The sequence below is a fragment of the Ovis canadensis genome, chromosome 21, assembly GCF_042477335.2.
Source record: "Ovis canadensis isolate MfBH-ARS-UI-01 breed Bighorn chromosome 21, ARS-UI_OviCan_v2, whole genome shotgun sequence".
NCBI lineage: Eukaryota > Metazoa > Chordata > Mammalia > Artiodactyla > Bovidae > Ovis > Ovis canadensis.
This window is the reverse complement of record NC_091265.1, coordinates 28,296,924-28,324,656: the sequence shown is the minus strand read 5'-3', so window position 1 is coordinate 28,324,656 and position 27,733 is coordinate 28,296,924. Positions and strand designations below refer to the sequence as shown.

The 27,733-nt window shown below is 37.3% G+C and overlaps 1 protein-coding gene across 2 annotated transcripts; it reads left to right on the top strand.

The window, feature by feature from the left end:
- The first annotated feature begins 15 nt into the window (after nucleotides 1-15).
- On the top strand, nucleotides 16-24,040 carry PCF11 (PCF11 cleavage and polyadenylation factor subunit). 2 transcript variants are annotated; one of them, XM_069564869.1, is made up of 16 exons: nucleotides 16-907; nucleotides 4,560-4,685; nucleotides 6,477-6,665; nucleotides 7,031-7,225; nucleotides 8,041-9,155; nucleotides 9,576-9,756; nucleotides 9,863-9,953; nucleotides 10,875-12,439; nucleotides 14,300-14,399; nucleotides 18,712-18,831; nucleotides 19,339-19,444; nucleotides 20,706-20,889; nucleotides 21,419-21,574; nucleotides 21,950-22,042; nucleotides 22,598-22,633; nucleotides 23,509-24,040. In XM_069564869.1, exons 1-16 carry the CDS (start codon nucleotides 716-718, stop codon nucleotides 23,722-23,724), a joined length of 4,665 nt encoding a protein of 1,554 aa, XP_069420970.1. In that variant the 5' UTR covers nucleotides 16-715; the 3' UTR covers nucleotides 23,725-24,040. The 2 variants fall into 2 exon arrangements, with proteins under 2 accessions (XP_069420970.1, XP_069420969.1); XM_069564868.1 differs by having other exon boundaries at nucleotides 9,863-10,346.
- Nucleotides 24,041-27,733: the final 3,693 nt, after the last annotated feature.

Sequence of the window (27,733 nt, the reverse complement as noted above, 5' to 3'; positions counted from 1 at the left end):
GCTGCCGGAAAAGCTGATGATTGACTGAGCGCCTCAGCGGCCGGGGCGATGCGGAGGGAGGGTCGAAGAGCCAGCCGCTGAGCGCCAGCCTTAAATCGGTTGGGTTGGGCCTCGGGAACAGCCTCTCCCGGGCCCACTGGCCTCCCTGAATGGGTTGTTATGGCAACAAATGACCGAACAGTCCCTACGAATCGGCCAATGAGAGAGGCCGTCTTTTCCACCCCACTTCTGAGAAAGAGGTGTTGCGAAAGCCCGGGTAGGATCCCGAGAAGAAGGTGGTGCCAGGACGTTCGGCGGAAGGGCCGGGGGCGGGGCTTGTGACGTTATAGGGCGAGCCAATCGCGCCTTGTGTTATCAACGGCCCCGCCCCTTTACCGCACATTTCCCCTCCCCTAGCTCATTTCGCACGACGCAGCGGTTGGGAACACAGACATTTTCGGAGCTGGAGCCGCCACTGCCGCCGCCATTTTGTGTCTGTGGAGAAAGAAGATTCTGTGGCGGCTGGAAGTGGACGGAGATCACCCGTGAGACGGCGGCGTTTCATACCCGAGGTTCCCCCTGTGTCGTCCCCCAACCCCCCTCCGCGGTCAGCATGTGGTGAAGCCGGAGCCGCGAGAGACCCGGGGAGAGGAAGAGAGGAGTCGGAAGGGAGGCGGGGTATCCAGAGCGGCTTCAGCTTCAGCTGCGGCGGACCTCGGAGGGGGGCCGCGGCGCAATGTCAGAGCAGACGCCGGCCGAGGCCGGTACTGCGGGGGCCCGGGAGGACGCCTGTCGGGATTATCAGTCGTCACTCGAAGACCTGACCTTCAATAGCAAACCGCACATCAATATGCTGACCATTCTAGCCGAGGAGAACCTGCCCTTCGCCAAGGAGATCGTCTCTCTCATCGAGGCCCAAACCGCCAAGGTTTTTATACACCCCGCAGCCTCCTATTCTTCTAATACTCCCTGATTTTAGTGTCAGCCTCATCCCAGGTCTCGCTTCCATCCGAAGGGGGACGGTGTTCCTCCTCTCCAACCCTCCCCACCTCCAACTCAGGCTCTCGGTCTTTGGCCCAGGCTTCGAGCATGGGCCTCGCTCGGGGGGAGGGAGTGGGGAGGATCAAGGGTGGAGTCCCACTTCCGCTCCCCAGCTCCCTATTTAGGCCACTGCCTCGTGTATCCCGACACACGCGCTCCGTTGGGGAGGGGGAGACTGGAAGGCAGTTCGTGGTGTGGGGAAGTAAGAGTTAAAGCCTTTTGAAGTACCCCCCCGCCCCGGGAAGGTGGGGAGTGATTCTTTCCCCGTTCCCGGCCCCCCCTCCCCGAGCCCTTTTGGGTAATTGTGCTCTGTGGGTTGGAAGGAGGTGAAGGGGGACCTGGGAGCGAGCTGTTGGGGGGTGGGAATAGGGCCTTGGCCCCGAGTGGAGCAGCCGCCTGTTAGGAGCCCAACATGGCGCCTGGAAAGCACATGATGCGAAAGGGAAGAGAGGAGAATCCATTCTCTGCCAGCCAGGCAGCTGCTCACACCCGTCATCCCCATTTTGGGGTGGGGGCGGCTAGATAGAACTTGTGTACATTCTCCTGTCGGAAGGTCTCATTTGTCCCCAAATCCGGGAAAATTGGGGTCGAGGGTGCGGTTGGAGAGGGTGGGGAGGAGATCTTATCCAACCTGTAGGTGGAGAACTGGCCCACTGGGTAACAAGTACTTGTAGTTCTTTCTCTTTTTTTGAAAAGTTCAGTCCCTCCTCTTCCTTTTCTCCTTTTTTCCCCCTCCCTTCCTTCCCTGAGAGTGAAGACGTTCTTTGCTTCACCCCTTGACAGTAGTGGTCCTCTGCCACCCTATATTTCCCTATAGTTCTCCTCTTCTGTGGATTCATGTGGGAGCGATGTGTCATTTTTTACTGTTAAACTTAGTTATCGTAATGAGTTTTAAAAGCTTCCCAGTAACACGTTTTAAGTTATTTTTGAAGCTTGTACTTACGGTTTAGTTTTTTTTCTAGTTAGTGATTGAAATGATCAGGATCAGCCTCCTTTTAGCAGAGTGAACCCCTTTTTAAAGGCCACTTTAACAACAACCACCAATATATTGTTTAGAGGCGGTTTCTGTCTAGTGTAAAACTGAGTGGTCTGACTTTAATAAATGGTTTTGAAATGTGTGACTGGTATTATAAAATTTGTGAATAAAACATATGAAATATGTATTTGTCTTTTTTATTTACCTTTGTAAGGTGTAGAATTTGTTTCCAAGACTTATTTTTATCTACGTGGTTGTGTGTTTTAAACAAAAGTCTTTAAGTGACTTGGGTTCATTCTTATAGGTTCTGTCCACTCTTTTGGGTAAATGTGTTCACAAGATACACGGTTTCAGGCGGTCCTTTCATACTTTAAAGAGGACAAAAAGTAAGGGTGTTTTTTTTAAGCCCCAACAAGTTTGTCATGCTCAGTCTGACAGCTCAAATACGAGTCCTTATTCACCTTTTCCTGTGAATGTCTGTGTGAAACAGCTTTTGTTCTTTTTTGAAAGTATGAGATTTTAAAAGGAAGCATTCCTCATATTCAACATCCTTTTTATTGATACCACAAACATGTTGGACGTGAAAACTTAAGTTTTTGCCTTGTTGAAGGCTTAATATTAAATGCCTTTTCTAAAAAAACAAAAGTGCACTTGCGTTTTTTAAGAAAATATCATTGGTTTTTAAAATCCTACCTCGTATTTTTGGGGTTACTAATATTCCACAGAGCCTAATATTTAGCAGCTCAGGTTGTCACTCAACCGTTTCCTTGCTGGTTTTTAAAAGGATCCAGAAGACCTTCGAGAAGTGAAAGCTAAATGCTGAATATAGTGCCCACATTAAAATTTGTATTTGTGTATGGCTACACAGTGGTGAAAATAGATGGACTATTTGCTGATGAAAGACAGCTGAATTTTTTTTTGGCACACATTTCCTGGTTATTTTTGTAAAGCCAGATGGAGGGAAAGATGTAACAGTCACTTTGGGGAAATATCTTAATGAGGGATGGGGCAAGGGTGAGGGGAGGGATTTTCTGTCATTTGGTAGCAAACTGGCTTGGTTTTGTGTTTCTGGAGGTGAATGTTTGTGTCCTTATCCTCTAGTGTCTCAGTATTACTAAACTTAAGGATTCACACTTTGACTCCTCCCATGAGGCAGTAGTAGTGAAAAAATATTACATATAAGGATTCATTTACTTGTACAATAAAAAGTTAGCCTACTGAACAGATTCTGGTTTTAAAGAGCCTGTTTCTTCATAAGTACAACAATGACTAAAATGGTATAAAACATGACATGGTAAGATAAAGACACAGCAGTACAGCAATTGACATGTTGGTAATAGTTTACCCACATGCAATGTCCTTGTGAAACCCTTTTATTAGTACTGTAGAAAACTTTCATACAAAGTTATTCAAAGGTTTCCTTAGTCAACTTTAGTTATCAGAAGCAGGAGCACTTCCACACACTTGTATGGGCAATTGGTTTTGTGAAATAATGGTATTGTGTACTGCAGAACTGTGAGCTTACCCTAGCTACAGGTAGCTTTGGGTAAGTTGTTCAGGGTTAAGATTCCTATACACATGGGAAGGGTAAAATGGGGTCAATTTTGTTTTAAATCGTGGGTGCTCCTGTGGAGTGGGAGTTAACACTTGGTTTATGTGGTGTGTTTTAATGCTCCTCAACAAGTCTGTGAACCTGCTGATGCTTTCTGGAAACTTGCTGTGCCTTCTAAAAGCCAGTGATGGGTAGGCTTTACAGTTGAGCGGGGGCAACGTTTCTTTGCTTTGAAAAGGGCCACCTGTATCGGCGTCATCATACAGGCCCTGCACAAATTTAGAACCTTGGTTTGTGCTGGTCAGAGGAAAACTATTTCGACGGAGAGTCCGTGCGGTGAAGAAAATCTTCAGGACAAATCCTGGTTTCCAGAGTCAAGTTCAACCTGACTTACATGACTCAGCGGCTGCTCCATCCAGTTTTTCTTGTATCAGTAACAACTTGCACTTTTATGCATGTTAATGTGCAAGTTTAAAAGTTTTTTTTTTTGTCAGTAACTTCATATGTGAAGTGTACTTAGTTTCTTTTGTTCATTGGATTATAGAAAAATAATCCTAATGATTTACAGGTAACAAGGGTTCATAGACTTTAACATATAAAAGACTAGGGCCAGAGGTCTGAAAACTGTTTCATTGAGTCTGGATACATCAAAGTTAATGTGGGTCACAAAGCTTACACTTGGATTGCAGAAAATGTCCACCCCCTTTTTTGGTCACTTTTAAACACATTTTTTTTACTATACAAACTTGAAATTCCATTGATTGTTAAATGAGGGTACTAGAGACTTTTTTCTTTCCGGTTAATTCTGAAATTTGTATGCTCAACTAAAGACCATTGTAAGAGGTGAGAACTTGAACACTTAAATTTCATAAAGGTTAATAATATTGATTCAAAAGTATTTAATACCAACAAAATAGAGGTCTGTATTGTAGCTTAAAAACTCATTTTTAAACGTAATTCTTTGGTGGCAAGACATTATACTAAACTTCTCAGTTTCTTTTTATTACTCAGGCTCCCTCCTCAGAGAAGCTTCCTGTTATGTACCTTATGGATTCTATCGTGAAAAATGTTGGAAGAGAGTATCTCACTGCCTTTACTAAAAATCTAGTTGCAACATTTATTTGTGTGTTTGAAAAGGTATATATACATTTAGAAACATTTGAATTTTTAAAAAAAATGTTCCTGATTAAATAAATTCTTGCCTTTGTGTTGGGTTTTCTTGGGTGGTGAAATGTTTATTCTTTTTGGGCTAAAGTTAGTGTTTTATACCTAAAGTGGGTGCTAGGTTTTTTAACATCCATTCAAAAACAGATGAGTTTGCTTGTAGAATTTTTTATGTGTGTTTATTTGATAGAAGATCTGTTTCATCACTAGAATGTAGGCAAAAAGATCTGAAGCTGTCAAGAGTACTTCCAATGTCATTGTTTAGGTTTCTGGTGTTAGGATGTTAACTATTTCTTAAAAAAGCCTAATGCTAGTGTGTGTCAACCTGTGATTCCTGAAACTTGATTTTTTTTTTTCCTCTCCTGGAAGTGTTACTCTTGTTACTTTGTTCCAGTATATTTTATGAGATGTGTGAATAGTGGATCAGTGAAATGCTTTAGGTTATTTTGGAAGTAACCCCACCCCCCACCCCCCATGCACCAATTCTGGACCTTCTTAGAGTTTAGAAGAAAGGATTGTTAGTTTCTTTTACCTAGAAATTGTAAATTCCTTCTATAACGTTGTATCTGATAGTTTGGTTAACCTAGTTATGTTGAGGAAGACAAAGGATTTGCTGAAGTAATTCTTTTTCCTGTCAGGCTTCATCTTTCACACTGAGCAAAAGGACATTTATAAGATACTTGGGTTTAAATACTGTATCTAACCAAAAAATGGATGGTTCTTAAGTTTTAGGTATCTTGAGAAATCTTATAGTTGTCAGGCTTGGAGAATTGGGATTATTTAGAAGGAACTACTGGTTATTAGATTTTACTTGTTTGTTAGAAAATGTGTAGTTGCTACTTGAGTAACTCTTTTCCCTTTAAGTTCCTAGAGAAAATAAATGCTAAGTAAGTATATGCAGAAGAAATTTGGAAAGCCATATTTCAAATTGTATTAATAGAACTTGTTAATAGTACTGAAGACCTTTACTAAATCCTTCTTGCCTGGGACTTTAAGGAGAAACCAACTTTGCATTATAGAAATAGGGATGCTAAACCAGTTTTCTTGGTTTCAGTTTCAGGATGTTCAAATTCATTTGGCTATTTGGTAGAATACTTTCACTGACTCTTAACTAGACCTTAACACTGAAGATGATGAAAATGACTGTAGTAAATATCTGAAGATTCAAATATAGTTAAAAATCTAATTCAGTTTTCCCAAGTGCTAGATTTCTCTAGATGGTAATTAAAAAAGTATTATTGTGCTCATCACAAGCATAAGCAGTTAAGTTATATGAAACTAAAGCATGAGCAGATATGTTATATAAAACTAAAGCTTACCAGTGGGTAAAATTTTGTGAATTTAAATTATTCAGGTGTCTACCACACTACAAATAGCTTGTTCATAGGTACTAACCATATTGCATTGCATGAAATCAGTTAAATAGTTTTGTTTTACTTTTAACTTTGTACTAAATGTAAATAACTTAAAATTTAAGTCATTAGATAAACTACTTTCTAGTTGTTTTATATTTTTGTCCGGAGTAAAAGTTACATTAGGAATACTATGTCAAGTCTTTTTTTTTTTTTTTTGACAAAGTTTTTTTTAAAATAACTTTATATGTGCAAATACAATTTTATTAAATTATTACTGTTATATATATATAAGAATGATAAGTATGTGTGCTATATGTGAAGTAGAACTGAGATTGATATAGCATTATACTTGATATATAAAATATCCTATAGTAACTTAACAAGCCATAGAATTGTTCTGTTGTTCTAGGTGGATGAAAATACTAGAAAAAGTTTATTTAAATTACGTTCCACATGGGATGAAATATTTCCTTTGAAGAAACTTTATGCCCTGGATGTCAGAGTCAATTCGTTAGATCCTGCTTGGCCTATTAAACCTCTGCCCCCCAATGTGAATACATCTAGCATCCATGTGAATCCTAAGTTTTTAAATAAATCGGTAAGTTTTAACATAAATGATATATAACTAATATTTTCAACTGTCAAGTTTTGACTTCTCTAAAATTTCTTGCCAGAAAAAAGTATCAAGAATATGCAGTGCTGAATCAGTTTAATTAGAAAGTCCCCCCCCCCCCCTCAGGTTCACAGTACCTTTAAGATAAGTATTGTCCTTATTTAGTCCACAAAGTATTTATTTTGGTTTTTAAATTCCTGAAGATTTTCTGTGCTTTTAAACATGATTAGCTGTTTAAAATTATGGATAGTGTTTATTAAAAGAGAAACTGATAACTTTTAGTTCCCCCCTTAGCTACTTCCTTTTTAGCTGTGATTTTTTTTTTTTAAACAAATTATTTTTTCTTGTAGCCTGAAGAATCTTCAACACCTGGCACAGTGGTCAGTTCCCCTAGCATCTCCACTCCTCCTATTGTTCCGGATATACAAAAGAATCTTACTCAAGAGCAGCTAATAAGGCAGCAATTACTGGCAAAACAAAAGCAGCTGTTAGAACTTCAGCAGAAAAAGCTGGAGCTTGAACTTGAGCAAGCTAAGGCACAACTGGTAAGTAAAGGAGATTTGGTATTTTCAGTATTTTTAAATTTGCCTTCTTATGGAGGTGGAATTATTTAGTATTTGTATTAACATGTTATGTTTGTTAACAGTGTATTTGTTTTGCCTTTATTTTGCAAATTAAGGTATATTTTTTAGGCCAAATTTTTGTATCCTTATTGTAAAACTCGGGAATCTCTGTTAGCTCACCTGATAAGGAATCTGCTTGCAATGCAGGAGACCTGGGTTCCATCCCTGGGTGGGGAAGATCCCCTGGAGAAGGGAATGGCGACCTACTCCAGTATTCTGGCCTGGAGAATTCCATGAACAGAGGAGCCTGCCAGGCTACAGTCCATGGGGCTGCAAAGAGTTGGACATGACTGAGCGACTTTCACTTTATTGTAGAACTCGCTTGAATATACACTACACTATTCTCTTTCAGAAACAAAGACAAAAAAGATTGCTGTCTTATGAGAGAGCATTTTAGTTTTGTTAACTTCTTAATATCAGTCCCCAGATGGTATGTTGTGGCAAATGTTTTTGCCTAGTCTTTATTGTGAACTTAAGGTTTCATGAGCAGAAATCTTTAGCAGGTTCCTTAGAAGGCTACCAAAAAAAAAAACCCATTAGAAGATTTTTTTTCCCCATTCTACCTAAAAGTTATAAAACCCCAAAGTAGAGAACCAGGAAGAAATAACAGGCTACATAAATAAATATGATCTTTCTCCTTTTATTTTTATCTCCACTTAAAATACCAAAAGGATGCACTGAAAATAATGTTGGAATGTTTTCACAGCTGTAACATGAACATATATTTTGTATTTCAGGCAGTTTCTCTTAGTGTTCAGCAGGAGACATCCAACTTAGGTCCTGGATCTGCACCATCCAAATTACATGTTTCACAGATTCCCCCAATGGCAGTTAAAGCTCCTCATCAGGTTCCTGTGCAGCCTGAGAAAAGTCGTCCAGGTCCATCCTTACAAATTCCAGATACAAAAGGAACTAACCGGGATCCCCGTCTTAATAGGATGAGTCAACACTCTTCTCATGGAAAAGATCAAAGTCACAGGAAAGAATTCCTAATGAACACACTGACCCAATCTGATATTAAGACAAGTAAAACTGTACCCTCTGAAAAACTGAATTCATCCAAGCAAGAAAAAAGTAAATCAGGTGAAAAAATAACCAAGAAAGAACTTGACCAATTGGATTCTAAATCCAAATCTAAATCTAAATCACCGTCACCTTTGAAAAATAAATTATCCCACACAAAAGACTTGAAAAATCAAGAATCTGAAAGTACAAGGGTGTCTGATATGAGCAAGAGAGATCCAAGATTAAAAAAACATCTTCAGGATAAGACTGATAGTAAAGATGATGATACAAAGGACAAGAGAAAAACTGCAGAAAAAAAGGAGAAAGATGAGCACGTGAAATCATCTGAACACAGACTGGTGGGAAGTAGAAATAAAATCATAAATGGCATTGTACAAAAACAGGATACAGTAATGGAAGAATCGGAAAAGCAGGGGACAAAACCAGGGAGATCGAGTACTAGAAAGCGATCAAGATCACGATCACCCAAGTCTCGGTCACCAATTATACATTCTCCCAAGAGAAGGGACAGGCGGTCACCCAAACGAAGGCAAAGGAGTATGTCTCCAACCTCAACCCCCAAAGCTGGGAAGATTCGCCAGTCAGGAGTTAAACAGTCACACATGGAAGAGTTTACACCTTCCAGGGAAGAAAGAAGTGCAAAGAGAAGTACTAAACAGGATGTTCGAGATCCAAGGCGCATAAAAAAGACTGAAGAGGAACGACCACAAGAGACTGCAGGTCAACATTCTACCAAGTCAGGCACTGAGCCAAAGGAGAATGTAGAAAATTGGCCAAGTTCCAAGTCTACCAAAAGATGGAAATCCGGTTGGGAAGAAAATAAAAGGTAGGATGTGAACGTTTTTAATCAAGTAGAATAATGTGTACCTTTAAAAACATGGTGTTACTTTAAAAACTGGATAATGTTTACTGGGTATACTGATAATGTTTACTGGTATAATTAGTACTCCCCCCTTTTAATTCTTAAAACCTTGTCAAGTTAAGTACCATTATTATTGCTACCTTACAGGTAAAGGAAACTGAAGTTTAGGAAGGTTAACTAATCTACCTAAGGTGGCACATCCAGGATACACAAGAATCAGAATTTATATCTGATTTTCCTGGCTTCACATCTTGTGCTGTTAATCATTTAATTAACTTTTATGATGTGTGTTCATTTTAACCAGATCCTATTAAGGATCTTTGAATATGGTCCTGAGTATTTAAGTATTTTTTATAAAGTAACATATTCCTTTTATGGTTTCAGTTTACAACAGGGTGATGAACATAGTAAAGCTCCTCATCTAAGGCATAGGGAGAGCTGGTCAAGCACTAAAGGAATTTTGTCACCTCGAGCCCCAAAGCCGCAGCATCGGTTAAGTGTAGATGCCAATCTTCAGATTCCTAAAGAGTTAACTGTTGCAAGCAAAAGAGAATTACTTCAAAAGGTAGCTACCATGCTCCCATGTAGTCATGATTCTCCTTTTGTCTGTAACTTTTGTAAGTACTTTTTATATTTAAAATATTTGATTTCCTTTTATCATCCCTATGCAGACGAGTGAACGTTTAGCATCTGGTGAAATTACACAGGATGAGTTCCTTGTTGTTGTGCATCAAATACGACAGCTATTTCAGTATCAAGAAGGTAAACATAGATGCAGTGTACGGGATAGTCCTACAGAAGAAAATAAAGGTGGATTAAAAAAGAAACCTCTCTTATCTGATGCTGAATTAACCTACTATGAACATAAAGCAAAACTGAAAAGGACACAGGTTCAGCATTCATTTCCAAGACTTGATCTCTTAGATCCTGATATTTTTGACTACCCTTTGACTGATGCCTTGTTGTCTGGAATAGAATGTGAGCCATCCAAAAGTAAACATGCAAGTAGGAATAGTGGAGCACAGTTTGACAGAAAAGAACAATTTAGTGAAAGAGCAAGACGTCTTTCTCCTATATCTGGGAGTCGTACTTATGCTGAGAATCTTTCACCCCATGAGGGCCGGAGAAGACATGACGAGCAAGTCTCTTCTAAAGGTAGAAAAAGTTAAATCAGATTATACCTATTGAATCACACAGCAGTGAAGGGAAAATGAACAAGCTAAGTGGGGATGGATTTTTGTGACTGTTCAGACTACTGCTTTGTTGTTTGTTTTGTTTCAGTTTTTTCCCTCAAAGGGGAGGGAGCTAATACTAAAAGGGTCGACTGTGTGTTAGGTACTTAAACTAGTAATCTGATGCATTCCTCACAGTGACCCAATGAAGTATATATTATACCCATTTTACAGATAGGAAACAAGACCAGAGAGGTTAAATAACTTGCTCTCAAAGTCAAATAATTAGTAAATTGTCTGAGTGGGGATTTTTTTTTTACCCCGGTGTGTTTGGTTCTAGGGGGCGTTCTCTTACCTGCTGCTTGTTGCTGTCTTTTCCCTCCCCTCTGATAGTGAGATAGTTATGGGTGTTTTTGAATAAATATTTACAAGAATATAGGAAGACTATTTTAAGATAATTTGATATAAATTATCAGATTCAGGGAAATAATTTTTTTTTTCCTTTTAAAAGGTGTACGAGAAGAGCAGAGATCACCATTCAATGATCGTTTTCCACTTAAACGACCTAGATATGAAGATTCAGACAAACCATTTGTAGATAGCCCTGCGTCAAGATTCGCCGGCCTTGATACAAATCAGCGACTTACGGCTTTAGCTGAAGATAGACCATTATACGATGGACCTAGCAGGCCATCAGTAGCGAGAGATGGCCCAGCCAAGATGATTTTTGAAGGACCTAATAAATTAAGCCCTAGAATTGATGGACCTCCTACACCGGGTTCTCTTCGGTTTGATGGGTCACCAGGACAGATGGGGGGAGGTGGCCCTTTGAGATTTGAAGGACCACAAGGGCAGTTAGGAGGTGGGTGTCCTTTGAGATTTGAAGGTCCTCCAGGACCAGTCGGGACACCGCTGCGATTTGAGGGTCCGATTGGTCAAGCAGGAGGAGGTGGCTTCCGATTTGAAGGTTCCCCTGGTCTGAGGTTTGAGGGATCTGCAGGTGGTTTGCGATTTGAAGGGCCAGGGGGCCAGCCTGTGGGCGGTCTCAGATTTGAAGGACATCGGGGTCAACCTGTGGGTGGTCTGAGGTTTGAGGGACCTCATGGTCAGCCTGTGGGTGGACTTCGATTTGAGAATCCTCGAGGTCAGCCAGTAGGTGGACTTAGATTTGAGGGAGGTCATGGTCCATCAGGAGCTGCAATGAGGTTTGATGGACCTCATGGTCAACCATCAGGTGGGATCAGATTTGAGGGCCCATTGTTACAGCAGGGAGTTGGAATGAGGTTTGAGGGCCCCCATGGTCAGTCAGTAGCTGGTATGAGGTTTGAAGGACAACATAATCAACTTGGTGGGAACCTTAGGTTTGAGGGTCCACATGGTCAACCAGGGGTTGGGATCAGGTTTGAAGGACCGTTAGTCCAACAAGGAGGTGGAATGAGGTTTGAGGGTCCTTCGGTCCCAGGAGGTGGCCTGAGAATCGAAGGACCTCTGGGTCAAGGTGGTCCGAGGTTTGAAGGTTGTCATGCTTTAAGGTTTGAAGGGCAGCCAGGTCAGTCATCACTTCTGCCAAGATTTGATGGATTGCACGGTCAGCCAGGTCCTAGATTTGAAAGAACTGGTCAGCCAGGCCCACAGAGGTTTGATGGACCTCCTGGACAGCAGGTTCAACCAAGATTCGATGGTGTGCCTCAGAGATTTGAAGGCCCACAACACCAGCAAGCATCAAGGTTTGATATTCCTCTTGGTCTTCAAGGCACACGATTTGACAATCATCCTTCACAGAGGCTTGAGTCAGTATCTTTCAATCAGACTGGCCCATATAATGATCCACCTGGCAATGCTTTTAATGCCCCATCCCAAGGACTACAGTTCCAAAGACACGAACAAATGTTTGACTCACCTCAAGGACCAAATTTCAATGGACCACATGGCCCTGGAAACCAGAGTTTTTCCAATCCCCTTAACAGAGCTTCTGGACACTATTTTGATGAGAAGAATCTTCAGAGTTCTCAATTTGGAAACTTTGGCAATTTACCTGCTCCAATAACAGTAGGAAATATTCAGGCATCTCAACAGGTAAGTCTGTTATTCTAAAGTTACGTGAACCATTTTTAATGTGTCTAGTGTTTGAGAAAGGTTTTTAGGATATAGTTTATGGGTTGGAAAGGGCTTTTAAAGATTTAATTTTTTTTAGTAAATTTTTGTTTTTGGAGGAAGTTTTTGGTGTACTTTAAAACCCCCACTGCTAAGAAAATCGGATGACAGTCTTTAGGAACTGAAATTTGTGATTTAAATCCAAAATTGATCTTAGTTCTTTCAGGATCTAGAGAACCTTCCGAATCTCCCTCCCCTTACCCCCACAAAATCTTGTTTTTTTTTTTTTAAATAGACTTGTTTTTTTAAGAGTCATTTTATGCTCACAGCAAAATTGAGGTATGGAGTATAGGAATTTCCCATATACCCCTTGCCCTTGCATATGCATAGCCTCCCTGTTATGGCTTTTCATTTTATGGGTTGATTTTTATTTTTTGGCTTCAAAGGTTATTAAAGTATGATACAGTTGTGTGTGTTTCATAGACCTGTGCTACATTATACAACTGTTAAGCCTTGATAAGCTTTTAAGTAACCATAAAGCTGACTTTATAGACTGTTCTTTGAGAACTTCCTTAGCCTGAGTTAAATAAACAAGAAAATCAAATATTTTTACAGTCTGTAGTTCTTTTTCTTCCTCTCTTTTTACTTTTCACTACTTTTCTGTCATTCCAGTCAAGTAGAGTTGTTTGATGTTAACTTCTGCATATATTTTAAAATGCATATTGAAATAATGTTAAAGCTGTATGCTTATAATTTGTGATTAATTCGGTTGATATTAATGACTATTATTATTTGCCTGTTCACATTCTCCAGGGCTAGATTTACTTTTTTCCAGGTACTGACACTTTCTTACTAGGATGAATTTATTTATATTAGTAACATTGCATGGAAGAAAGTCTAAAACAAGAAAGCTTTTAAAGCATGTTGTAAGCATCATTGTTAAGAATGTGGCCTTCTGTCCATATCCAGTGGCTTGAGAAAACAATTGGCCTCCTTAGATTTACTCTATTACATGTTCTTAAATGATACTGTAATCAATAAATGATACTGTAATCAATAAGATACTCGAGAATGGGACTTGACTTAGTCTTGCTCCTACATTATACAGAATTGATGGGGGTTTCATACATAAGAAAAAATACATACCACTAAAGGTTCAGAGGAATCCTGAACAAGGCTTATAAACGAACACTTGTTTATATGGTAGCAGTATGCAGATGTCCTACCTCACTCTTGAGTACAATATTTGTATGCATGTACAGTACTCGTTTCCTGGCTGTTTTATTTTTTAACAGTCCCCTAAAATGTTTACAGACTACTCTGGAACTCAAAGTTTGATGGCTAACAGAATGATCATAAAGCAGTTCAGGTTGCTAATTAAAGCAGGCTCCTGAAATCTGTAAAGAAGTCAGGTCAGGAGTTCTGGCCTCAGCTCTGATGTTTATTGGCCTTCATGATTCTGTATAGGTCACATACCTGCATGTCAGCTTTTCTGTTTGTAAAGTAAGAGAATGCGCTGGCAAGGTAAAGTGATTTGTGTAAGGTCACACAGTTCGCTAGTTGTTGGCTACCTTAAGTTTGCAGGGTATCTTAAACTTCAAAGAACTTTCACATCCATTCTCAGTTTCTTATAATTCTATGAAAAATCTAAAGGGAAGGTATTATTATTTTCTATAGAAAGCCTTAGAAGTGAAAGAACTAGTCAGGTCATACTTTTACATCTTCATTATCATAAAAACCATTATGATATCTGTGACTATTTTAATGTATTGGTAATTTGGATGTTAAGATTTTAGTTAAAATAGAGAAGAAACTGTCTTAAAACCAAGATTTTTCTTAAAGGTTCTGACTGGTGTTTCTCAGCCAGTAGCATTTGGCCAAGGACAGCAATTTTTGCCAGTTCATCCACAAAATCCTGGAGCATTTGTTCAAAATCCTTCAGGTATGTTAACTTTCTGAGCTTTGTGTTTCTCAAAAGGACAAATAATTATTGTTTGATTGAATAGCTACCTTGCCAGTTTTAGATGATGACAATTTTGAGAGGGCATATGCAATTTAGAGAAATTTAATCTGACAGGAATGTTTTGCTTCCTTTCTTTGCTTGTTTGCATCGTTGATGTGTTTTCACACTAATCCCCTTTACAACTATAGATGATTAGTCAGGATTGATAGACCTGGAGTTTTGTTAGGTGGCAGCTAGAGGTTGGGATAGGAATGTGACATTTGTGTTGAGATAAAATGAAATCAGTGACAAATCGCAGAAGTCTTAGTTATTTGATACTTTGAATTTTTGTTTTGTGTGTATGTGATGATCCAGTAAACATTAAGTGAATACTGGGGACATCACGTTATAAGTTGATTCATTTATATGTCTTTATGGATGCCCAAGTAATAATTGTACACAACATGCTGAAAGAGAAGTAGAAAAACACTTCTGTGATTTCCTAGCTGATGTCCATGATAAGTATCTATGGGGTGAAACATAACAGTGTTATGAATACAATAACAATAGTAGATACTGAGGCTTTAAAAATAAGTTTTAGGGAATTCCCTGGTGGTCCGGTGGTTAGGACTGTGCACTTGCACTGTTGAAGGCCTTGGGTTCAATTCCTCGTAAGGGAACTAAGATCCTGCAAACCACGTGATGCAGGCAAAAAAAAAAAAAAAAGAAAAAGTTATAGTTTTAATAGGTGAAAAATGGAAATATGTAAGTAAGAATTGCTGTGAAGTCAATATACTGAGAGCTAACTTAACCAAATTATAGTGGTACTTGCTTTATTTCTGAATCATTAAAATAGCCATTTTCAGAAACATGGTCTAGTGTGCCTCTATTAAAGGGTAAAAATTTAGAGTTTTCGAAAGGTTCTGAAGTAACAAGTAAAGTCCTAGTCAAACTCTAGTTTATGGATTAATTATTCAGCTGTATCATCACAAGAAACTAAATTAATTTGAACATTTTGCTTTTAATTGCTAGACTGACAGGATTAGTATTTTCTTATTTTCACATAATGAAAAGGGAAGGAAAGTATTAGGATTCTAAAGTCAAAAGAGCAGGGATAGAACCTCTACTCTGCTACTGTACATGTAGGCAGAGTGTATATAAGCAAATAGCCTCTCTGGTCTTCATTCAGATTTTTCCTCTGTAGATAGGATATGATAAATGTCAGGATTTGCCCGGGACTCTTTATTTTTTTTCAGAGAATCAAATGAGATAGCAGATGCAAAAGTACTTTGTGACTTGTAAAGTGCTATATTAGTGTATTTTCCTTGAGAACTCAGTTTTTCTTGTTGAGTGGAGGGTTTGTTGTATTGGAGTTGGTAGCATGAGATACTGTGCAACAACTCTTAAGTTTTGCTCTTTTTTGTATGAGATAATATACAAAACCTGTCAGTGTTCTTTTGCTTTAACAACCTTAGGGTGCTTATGTATACAGGGCATAGCAATGTCACAGAGGAAATCATATCTTATATCCTGGGTTGGAGGTTATTGAATATGTTAGATATGCCTTCCTTCTTCATTTTACTTAAAGAGATATAAAAAGTATTCAGTGTTTGGCTTCTCTCAAGGTCTTTTTCTCAAGATTTAAAATCTTTTTTCCCTTGTAGTAAACATATTCTTGTTCATTTAGTCATTCAAACAAATATTGATCATTTGCTGTATGCTAGGCATTGTGCTAGGATAACTTTAATAAGGTTTATCCTTCTAAGAGCTTTATAGTGTAGCAGGATCTGTAGACTTTTTTTAATTTAAATAGTTGTTCAGTTACATCTGTTGGTTGATAAACTAGACACCATCATTGGGTACCCAAGTTTGAAATTCCAGGCCTGTTCTGAGAATTACCTCTTACTCCTGTTTCTAAATGAACAGAAAAGTAAATCTGAGGCTGTCAAAGCTTTTTGTTTTCTGTGTTTTTTTAAAAAATTATATGTTATAGGTATACAATATAGTGATTCATAATTTTAAAAAGTTTTGCTCCATTTATAGTTATTGTAAAATATTTACTATATTCCCTGCATTGTACAATATATTGTTGAGTTTATTTTATACCTGATAGTTTGTACTTCCTAACCCTTTACCCTCTATATTTATATTGCCCTTTCCTTCTTCCCTCTCCCAACTGGTCACCACTAATTCGCTCTCTTCTTTTCTTGTCATGTTTGCTAGTTTGTTGTATTTTTTAGATTCCACATGTAAGTGCTACCTTACGGTACTTGTTTTTCACTGACTTACTGCACTTGGACTGTTTCTCTTTAAGCGAATATTAAATATACTGCCAAATACCTCAGTGCCTTTATAAATATTAATTCATTTAATCCTTATAACAACCTCACGTAGGAACAATTATCATTGCCCTTTTATAAGTAAAGTAAACTGCTGCTGCTGCCGCTGCTAAGTCGCTTCAGTCACGTCTGACTCTGTGCGACCCCATAGACGGCAGCCCACCAGGCTCTGCCGTCCCTGGGAAAGTAAACTGAGGCACAGATAAGCAACTTAGCGTGTAACACAACCAGAAAGTGGAATTTCTAGTTAGAATCCCAGGAGTCTGATTCCTGGCTCTTTTTCCTACAGCTCATGTTCTTGATCACTAGACTTGGCTGCTGGCAGACATGTGATCAGCTAGTTAGGATTCCTAGACATATAAATAACTAATTCTAATGAAATGTAAATGTTAAACTAGTGTGTGAAATGACTGTTGTAATTAACTTATTCATGTAGTCAGACATTTCAACAGACATTAATTAGCCTACTGTACACAAGGCACTGTGCTACACGTAAAGAGTGTGTGCATGGTAAGTTGCTTCAGTCGTGTCCAATTCTGTGTGACCCTATGGATGATAGCCTGCCAAGCTCCTCTGTCCATGGGATTTCCCAGGCAAGAATACTGGAGTGGGGTGCCATTTCCTTCTCCAGGGGATCTTCCTGACCCAGGGATTGAACCCACATCTCTTAGATCTCCTGCATTGGCAGTCAGGCTCTTTACCACTAGCACCAGCTGGTAAAGAGTATGCAGTGATTAAGGGCAGAGATTATGTGTTGTATTTGTGGTGGTGGTTGTTCAGTTGCTAAGTCATGTCTGACTCTGTGTGACCCATGGACTGCAACGTGCCAGGCTTCGTCCTTCACTGTCTCCCTGAGTTTGCTCACATTTATTGTATTGTGGATGCAAATTGAATTTCTCCCATTAAGAGGACTTTTTAGTGGTTCAGAACTGTTGTGTAAAGGTGTGGTAAATAAGATGGATAGTAATGGTACACAAACATTAAAATACTTGTCTTTTATAATTGAGTTAAAGAATTATAATTTTTAAATTAGTGCTTAGCCAAATATGGAATTGGATTGATTCCTTGCCGGTGAGCTTAAGGAGAATATTGTTATTCTTTTTTCATTTATTCAAATTATTGGGGCTTCAGTAATTTGCCTGTTCAGCAGTAGTTTGAGCTGTTTTCCCAGGGCAGTGATTAAGTACAGGTCACAGAGGTAGGTATATTCTGAGCCTTATGGCTCATCTCCTTGCATTAGTTCCCCTGGGTAGTTATGGGGAGGCGGGGGAGTTGGGGAGCTGGGCAGGAGTACTTCTGTTTAGGCTCTGGTTATTTTTTTTCCTCTTGGAAATCTGTGCTAAGAGATGGTAGCCTACTTCATCTATGTAAGACTACCTTTCCCAGTATAGTTACTTGAAGAATAGAGAATTGAAAGGGTGAAAAGTTGGATCTAGAGGTGTGGTGCTACATTGCATAGAAGGAAGCATTAAGCTTTCTGTCCTCTGCCTTTCTTTGGCATGGATTAATTGGGCAACAGTAGGTAATACTGGTTTTTTAAGATAATACATGAAAGTGAAAGTGTTAGTTGGTCATTTGTGCCTGACTTTGCAGCCCCGTGGACTGTAGTCTGCCAGGCTCCTCTGTCCATGGGATTCTCCAGGCAAGAATACTGGAGTAGGGTTGCCATGCCATCCTCCAGGGAATCTTCCTGACTTAGGAATTGAACCTGGTCTCCTGCACTGTAGGCAGGTTCTGTCTGAGCCACCAGGGAATGTCCTTTTAAATATTTGTGGTTTCAGTACTTGTTGTAAATAGATTTTTAAGAGGTGATGATTTGCTGACATAAATTGCAAAGTACATTTTTAGGAGTTTCGGTAATTACACTGATCTTAAGATTTTTTTCAAAGTTAATATTGATAGGATATCTTAAAAAAGTTTTAAAATGTTTAGTACAGTTTGCCTCTTCTAAAGAGTGTTATTTTTTTTTAAAGGAGCCCTGCCTAAGGCTTATCCTGATAATCATCTCAGTCAGGTGGACGTAAATGAATTATTTTCAAAACTGCTAAAAACAGGAATTCTCAAATTGTCCCAGCCTGATTCAGCTACAACACGTAAGTATGGATCTGTAATTCATCTACACAAAGCTTAAGTTATGAAGACATGATATAAAATGATATGTTCTATGATAAAGAGTTCTTACAATAATTAAATTCTTAGGTATACTTTGTTTTTTGAAAATTAAATATAACTGGTTTATAATGAAACTTAAAAATATTTTAACATGGAACTGTTAGCTTTATAGTGGACATTGTATCAGTTAACAAATATTCCTGCAAATACCATGTGCAGAGTTTTTCTAGTTGTTCAATATTATTTTAGGCTATAAAAATAATTAGACTATTAATGAGTTTCATAAAGATTGACTTTTAACAGACCAAACATAATATCACTTATCAAAATAAATAATTGTATTAGGTTCCTTGGCCGGTTAACCTAAGATCAGAAGCCCTGAGTAGACAAGATGGGGTTCTCCATATGCTTTTAACACTCTAGTGTTTCACTATAAAGAATACATGGAAACTGGTATTTAGAAATTTGTTGTTTCTTTTTAATTGAAGAAGTAAATGAAGTTGCTGCTCAGCCCCCTGCTGAGGAGGAGGAAGATCAAAATGAAGATCAAGATGTTCCAGATCTTACCAATTTTACAATTGAAGAATTAAAACAGTATGTAATCTAGTTCTCTGATTTTCTAAGGTAAAAGGGACGGTGACTTTCTAACAGTGGTTATTATCATTAGTGCCATTCATCTTACCCCTCTTACTGTTTTATAGCAAGTATAAGGAGATTGAGTATTAGGTATTAGTAAGTCACTCATGTCTTTACCTTTATTTTCTCCTAATCATAACATTTTTTCTTTACTGCTATTCTTCATGCTTTTGAAGTTAAGAAAATGAGATTTTTATAGGCTGGGATTTAAAAAATTAAAACTTCATTTTACAGAAATAAAATCAGAAAATAAAGTTACCTACAATTCCCACTTTACTGATAACATTTGGTGTTAACGCTGATAACATGAGTGTTAACATTTGGTACATATATTTTCATTTTTTTATTGCCTATATTACTTACATAAAATCATTTACAGTTGCTTTATTAGATCCATTGTGTTGAGCAACTTCATTAAAAAAAAATAGAACTTCTGATTTAGTACATATCTTGATTTATCCCATTTAGACAATTTGACTTCCTGAAAGTGAAGACTTGGTTGGGTCTTCAGCTCTCCTCTATATAGTTATAAAACCATTTCTCATTAAATTTTTATTCAGTAGTAATATTATGCCTCTAAATATTTTGTTTTCTGGTATACAGAATACTAGTGTACTATGCTTTGCTTTATTCTATTACTTTAAAAACTTTTCTAGAGTTTTTAATGGCCTGTTTGTTCACTTTTGTTCTGCATTCCTATTTCTTTCCAAATAGGGAGCCTAGAATTTAAAAAAAAACTGATTATTGCTGACCTCAGTTTCTCTTTCCCTATTCTTTAGACCAGGGTGGGACAGTTATTCAAAACTGAAGTTCTGGAAAGGTGAACCTGAATTGTTCTGCCATATCCACCATGATACTGACATTAATCGAAGAATAGGCCAAGTATTGCCTTATTAGTGGGCCAGTGATCATTCTATTATTTGCTAGAGGGAAATAAGTAACTGAGCTAGGTCTATTGATAAGAGGGTAGACTCCATGTTCCAAAATTTAACCAAAGGTAAGGTAAAGACAGTCAATGATAAAATACTAGAGAATATTATTGATCTTTAGATAGTAAGTCTCAACCAGCTCTTGGTTGAAACATTATTTTGTCACATAATAATGGCTTCACCATTATTAAAATGTGGAAAATTGAAGTACTTATAACTGCCTTTTTTTTTTAAAGGCCATTAAGCCATGTTATCAAAACTAAAAATTATTTCTGTATTTTTCAAAATAGACGCTATGATAGTGTTATAAATCGACTGTACACTGGTATTCAGTGTTATTCCTGTGGAATGAGGTTTACAACATCACAGACAGATGTATACGCAGATCACTTGGACTGGCATTATCGACAAAATAGAACTGAAAAAGATGTAAGCAGAAAAGTCACTCATAGGCGTTGGTACTACAGTTTAACAGTAAGTAATTCATGTGCCTCTGAACTTTTAGCCTTTAAGTTATATTTCTAAAAGTAAATTAAGTAATTGATGAGTACTAGTGAATTTTTTGAATAAAATTTGACCCCTAGAATATAAAATGCCTTTTTAATTAAAATTTTTTTGGAAGAGTATGTATTTGCTTGTATTAGAGTAGGACACAGGTTTGTTCCAGCTCTAAAATTCCAAGGTTCCATGACTGATTTTCTTTTTTTTTTGGTAAATTGTAAATTAGATTTATCTTACTTGCATAAGTAGTTGTAACTGTAGAGGTAGTGGAATGTTGATACTAAGATCTTAATTGTTCATTAGTTGCTTTATGTTGTCTATTAGTTATGGGGTTCATAGAGATGACAAAATTCTAAATAATCAATATTAAAGTATATTGTAGAAGAATGAAGTATATTGTAGAAGAATGAACTTTTTATATTGAAATGGCATTATATTGAAGGTGTTCAGTAAGAATTTAGAAACAAATGAATATACTCTTTTTAAATTAACTCTTTTTAAGGACTGGATAGAATTTGAGGAAATAGCTGATCTGGAAGAACGTGCAAAGAGCCAGTTTTTTGAAAAGGTACATGAAGAAGTTGTACTCAAAACTCAGGAGGCTGCTAAAGAAAAGGAGTTCCAAAGTGTACCGGCTGGACCAGCAGGAGCAGTCGAGGTAAAAGGGAAACATTAAATTTTCTATCTTTGTTTATGCCTTTCACAATTCCTTTAAGTAAATAACCATAAACATATAACTTTATTTACATCCCTCTTTAATGATTTTAAGATTTCTTATAAGCTTTACTCTTCAGTGTTTTTGAGTTTGGTTTTGCATTTTATACAAAAATGAGAGCAGTGAAATATTAACTAATTTTGTATGGAAGAATGCAAAATTCTTAGGTCTTATTTTAAAGTATTATATATTTGAACGTTGTTTAAATTTTCAGAAAACTCTTGTTTTCTCCATGTAACAAAATGTTTGCTTATTTTTACTTAATGGGATTAAATGTGTTGTTACATAAACTTCATTTTTATATAATTCTATTTTTAGAGTTGTGAAATCTGTCAAGAGCAATTTGAACAGTACTGGGATGAAGAGGAGGAGGAATGGCATTTAAAGAATGCTATTAGAGTAGATGGAAAGGTAATTTTCAGCTCTTTATGATGTACTTTATAAGGAAGTATTAAGATTTAAAAATTTTTAATTTTGTAGGGATAGTTCTCAGAAAATTGTTTTTTATTTTATGGTTTTTAATAAAAGCAGTATTTCTTAAGTATTTGACTTTAGGGAGTCACAGTATTTGAGATGGAAGGCATTTTACCAATCATCTGGTCTTGTACTCATTTTATAAAAGAGGTTGCCTAACTAGTTAATGATAAATCCAGCACTAGGTCTTCTGAGTCTAGCTAGTCTTCTGCTTAATCACACTATTTTGATCTGAATTTATATTTCATCATCAAAACTCATATATTAACTAGTTTGCTATATCATGTTAACTAAATATACAAAGGAAGCTTTAAGAAAAATCAGAATGAAAATTTTGCTTTTATCTGTTTTTCTGACCAAGTGATTTTCTTTGCCTTTCCAATGATAGTTTACCTTCTGGTTTAAATTTAAAAAGAAAATTTTGTCAGAATAGTCCATTAGAAATGAGTATGCATGCATGTGAATACTTAAACTTTTTTGTTTTTGCTTCAGATTTATCATCCATCATGTTATGAAGATTATCAAAATGTAAGTTCTTTTTGGTTACTCTTTGTTCTCATTTATACTGTTATTTTTTGTATCAGCATTGTTATTTTAATCTTGATATGTTGAGCTGTTAAGAGTTGATGGAGCATTTAGGTTGTTCACTAAATATTGGTGATAGATTGATATGGTCTGTTGAGATTTTGTGTCATTTTCCTTGCATTCTTTTTGTTTGAATCTTGATCTTACTGCAGCATTAGGCTTAGAGAAACGTGAGGAAGACTAAAAATGAGAAGGTTCATGATAGTTAATAATATTGTACAAGTTATGGGTCACATTTACTTCTTTTACATACCCTACTCAGCCACATAAATATAGGAATAATTTTTAAATTATCATATATGAATTATGAAAAGACACCAGTGTATTGACCTTAGAAGTTCAAATTTTCCTATTTGTAGAGTGACCTTTTTTTTTTTTTTAAACTAAACAGTGAAACATATTAACTCTCAGTGAATATTTGTTTCACAGGTTCAAGGGGCAGTTTGGAAGATACACTTAGGTCATCAAGATTAGACTTTACAGGATGTTTTGATGGAGTATTTGAAACTAGGAGTCACACACAAATCGCAGGATATACGTAGGGGGTTATAGTGGGGTTAAAATACAGAAACATGTCTAGTCATTTAATCAACTTCTTTTGGCCTTATGACTGCTTTTCTTACCTTATCTCATTACTTGAGTAGATAAAAATCAAGTGCTCAGTAATTGGCTGCCTTTATGGCATATTTTGCAGGACAGCAGGGTTTTAAAATTGCATTTGGTATATGTGTGTTTCTTTGCCCATAAAAGGGTCTTATAAAACTAAATGTCATTTAATGTGTTATTTGTCAGTACTTAAAGGGTTTTTCATTTTGTAGACATCTTCATTTGATTGTACACCATCTCCCAGCAAGACACCAGTTGAAAATCCCTTGAACATTATGTTGAACATTGTCAAAAACGAACTGCAGGAACCCTCTGAAAGTCCCAAAGTTAAGGAAGAACGAATTGATACTCCACCAGCTTGCACAGAGGAAAGCATAGCAACAGCCACTGAAATTAAAACAGAAAATGATACAGTCGAGTCAGTTTAAATAAAATGAGAAAGGTATGTTTTTCTTTTTTAAAAAAAAAGCTGCTGTTGAAATCTAGAAGGTTGAAGACATTTTTATGTATATATAGACATATCTATATAAATTGTCTAGCTGAGGCAGGGCCTTCAGCTATCATTTGGTTAATAAATACATTTTAGTATTTGCATTTCCTACTGCCTGCACAGTTTCAGGTGCTTGTCGTGTGAAAGTTCTGTAGATGTGTGCAAATTTAACAAAATGAAATTGTATGTGTAAAAATGTACGATTTTCACTTGTGAAACTGTAAATTATAAATAAAAAATATTTTTGCTATCAATGGAGTGTAATATTTATGCACACCATCAAATAAAGACAGTGTTTCTGTACTTTTTATTGGGTGAAAATGGAATTAAACAGCAACCTCAACATAAGAATTTTTTCCAGCAGCTTCCCATGATTAAGCAAAGTCTGAATTACTTTTATCCTTCAAAAGGGGGTTGTGGCGAGAGCACTGTGGGACTTTCTCAAATTGAAAAGGCAGATTTGAAAAAAAAATTTTAAATGAAATAGGACATATTTGCATATCTATGTATCTCCAGCTAGAGAGAACCATCCAGATGTCCATTTTTGAAAAGTACCTAATGGAGCAACTTTTATTCTTGGACAGTGATGCCATCAAAAGATTAACAAATATATTTAAATACTAAAGGTGATTTTTTTTAATGACATTTTTCAGATTTGTCAGTTTAATGCAGATGAACATATTTCTATTTTAAGTTACAGGGGAATCTGTAAGAATGTTAATTTGAAACATGGTTAACCTTTTTTCCTTTGTTGGTTTTGACTGAATTAGATGGATGCCATGAGATGTTAATATTCATACATGTAATAAATAGAATGATGAAGAAACTCCAGTTTGTATCTCTTTATTTCTTGAGTGCCTTCAGAAAGTGATTTCCTTTTCCTTTGTCTTTCATCACTCTGTTCTTTAAAACATGAAGAAGGCACTTGCTATATGAGCTGGGCACTCTGAGATGCAAGATTAATCTTTTCTGCCATCTACTGGAGGAGACAGGCTATTAGAAAACAACAAAAGTCAGTGTTTAGCACTTATTATATGGTAGGCATATTACATATACTCTGATGCTTATAAATAATTCTAAATGGTAGATGGTATTCTCACTTTTGAGATGAAATTAAATCCTTCATTTATGAAGTTGTAGAACAAAAATGTGAACCTAGCTTTGTTTCACTTTATTTCATACTATTTCTGCAATTTACAAAAATACCCTAAGATAACAGGCACACCAAACTATCTGAAGGTTGGTTAAGGAAGACTTTGTATGTTGAGGTGGTAGAATCTGAGGGCAAACTAGAGTCCATATTGGTAGGAGGCAAGGGTATCTGTGAAGAATGAGCAGCAAATGTGAAGGCTTGAAAACACTTCATATGTTTGTATTACACTGATGACCACAGGAGCCACTAGAAATTTTAAACAGAGGCGATATCCCATCTGCATCCAAGGTTGGTCTTCGTTTTTAAAGAATAAAGTGAATAAAAATTGAAAGAGATTTGTAGTAAATGCAGTGAGGAGGTCCAGTGAGAAAACTGGTGTCCACTAGATTTGAGACAAACATTTTGATTCTTGAGAGAGAAAACACATTCATATGTTGTATGAACAATGTCATGGAAGAAATGCTGCAGTCTGAATCTAAAAATGTAGGCCAAGACTTCATGTGCCTTTTTGGGGTAAGACCATCCATGGCTTTTATCAAATGCTTGTAAGTATGTCACAATCGAGGAAGGGGACATTTAAACCTACATATGTACCAAGAATATTCAGGGAACAAACATTTAAAGACTCATGGGTGGGAAGTGAGAAATAACCACAACTGAAGAAGTAAAAAGCAACTGGGAAATTCTTTTTTCAGATAGGTAGTCAAAGAGGTCAAATATGGAAAACAACAACAGTTGAGTATGGGTGAGAGGTGACAAAAAGAGTTGCTATTCTATGAAATTTAGCTGGAGACATTTAATTGTAGTTATATAAACAGATGTTAGCACTTAGTTTACTAATGGAACTCACTGGAGAGACAGACTGAAGACAGAAATGATGGAGACCAGACTCAGCTGGAAAGCGATGTGGCAGAATAGCACAAGGAGAGTTAGAATGGAGGAGGGACAGTATTTCTCTTAGATGTTCACAGGTATCTGCAGGTGAAGTTGAAAGTTCAGTTCCCAGTTTTTGATGTAGATGTCAGGTAGTGACTTAGAAGGATGACCCTTCAATTTGGCTGTGCATTAGAATCATGGTGAATGCTAAGAAGAGACTGCTTACCTCCAGTCTTATTTAGTAGGTTCTCAGAGACACCTCTCACATAAAAAGCTCCAGTTACACCAAAACCAATGTTCTCTGTCAATTACATCCCCATAAAAGAGCTGTATAGTTAATTCTAGTAAACAGCCAGATCTGACAACTGATCTAGAAATCAGCAGCACCTACTTTTTTGCCTGTTAAGAAAATGGAAAAGAGTTAACACATACCATTACGAACTAGAACCATTACTCTACACAAGAGAGTATAGCAAGGAAAGCTAAAGGAGGCCCCAGGGAAGATGGAATATTATCTTTTTTTTTTTTTGGTCCTGACTCACAGCATGCAGGATGTTAGTTTCCTGATCAGAGATCGAACTTATGCCCCTGCAATGGAAGTACGGAGTCTTAACCACTGGACTGCCAGGGAAGTTCCTGGAGTACTATCTTTTGAAATAAGAGTTGGAAGTTTGTGAGAATAAATAAAAGGAATATTTCACTGTTTGTACCCTCTTTACAATATCCTCTGATTTTAACATAATTTACTTACTTCCAACTTTCATTTTCTGTAAAATACTACAAAGTAATTTGTTATTCAGCTAACAATAAGCTTTGGGGAGAAAAATAAGGACCTCATTATATATTAAAAATGCAACAAAATACTGAATGATATCAAGTGTGTCGAATCTAAAACTAGTAAACAACAAAAACGATTTACAAATATAGAACTAGTAGTTACCAGTGGGGAAGTGGGAAGGAGAAGCAGCAAGGTTAAGAGTAAGGGATTCAGAGGTACAACACCTATGTATACAGTAAACCGCAAGCAAACGGTGTACAGCACAAGGGATATGGCCAACCAACACTGAGGATAACTGTAAATGAAATACAGCCCTTACCACAAAAACTGTGCATCACTGTTGCACATCTAACACTGAATGTCGAATATACCTTAATTAAAAACAAAGGTCCTCATAGAATAGTTCAACCTAAAATAGACAATTTTAGATTTTCATTATATTTTCCTGGATGGCTTTATTCAGAATATTCAGAAAGACAGAATAAGGCATCTAGGCACTGTCTGCAAATGGAAAGATCTAGCTGACTAGAGGCAGTGTGGAGGTGGAGATGGAAAATCAGGTTACTGTCAAGAACAGCCTGACCTTCTATTGTAGGAGTAGGAATTTTCCTCACTCCTATTGGGGTCAGCTCTCTGAAATAATGGGCACTGCTGGGCAGGTGGGGAAGGAGAAGTTACAGAACAAGACCAAAAAAGCACCCATGGGGCAGCCCAGTGAGAGTTTAGAGGGGAGCACCAAAGGGAAGCCTACAGGGTGTAAAGGCAGAAAGCAGAGATGGTTTCCAAAACCCACTTAATTCTTGTCCTGGGGTTGGCCCTACTCCCTCCTGTAGAACTGTATGGAAAGAGTTAGTTTACAGAGGATTAGAGGAACAACCTGCTTTATCACCCCACTTTGCAAAAAATGAGATAGCCAATTTTACTTGTAACCACAAATTTCCTACTTACAAAGGGTTCTGATTCTCTGGAATGCCGATACCCACTTCAGTGTTCTGAAATGTGTTTCACTTGAGAAATTTCTTTCAGTTAGTCCCTCACTTACCTTGAAATCCTGTAGTTTTATACAGCTGGCCTATTTCATTAAAATTGCTCTCCTGAATATTATCAACGACTCTTTGCTAAAAACAGCATCTTAAATCA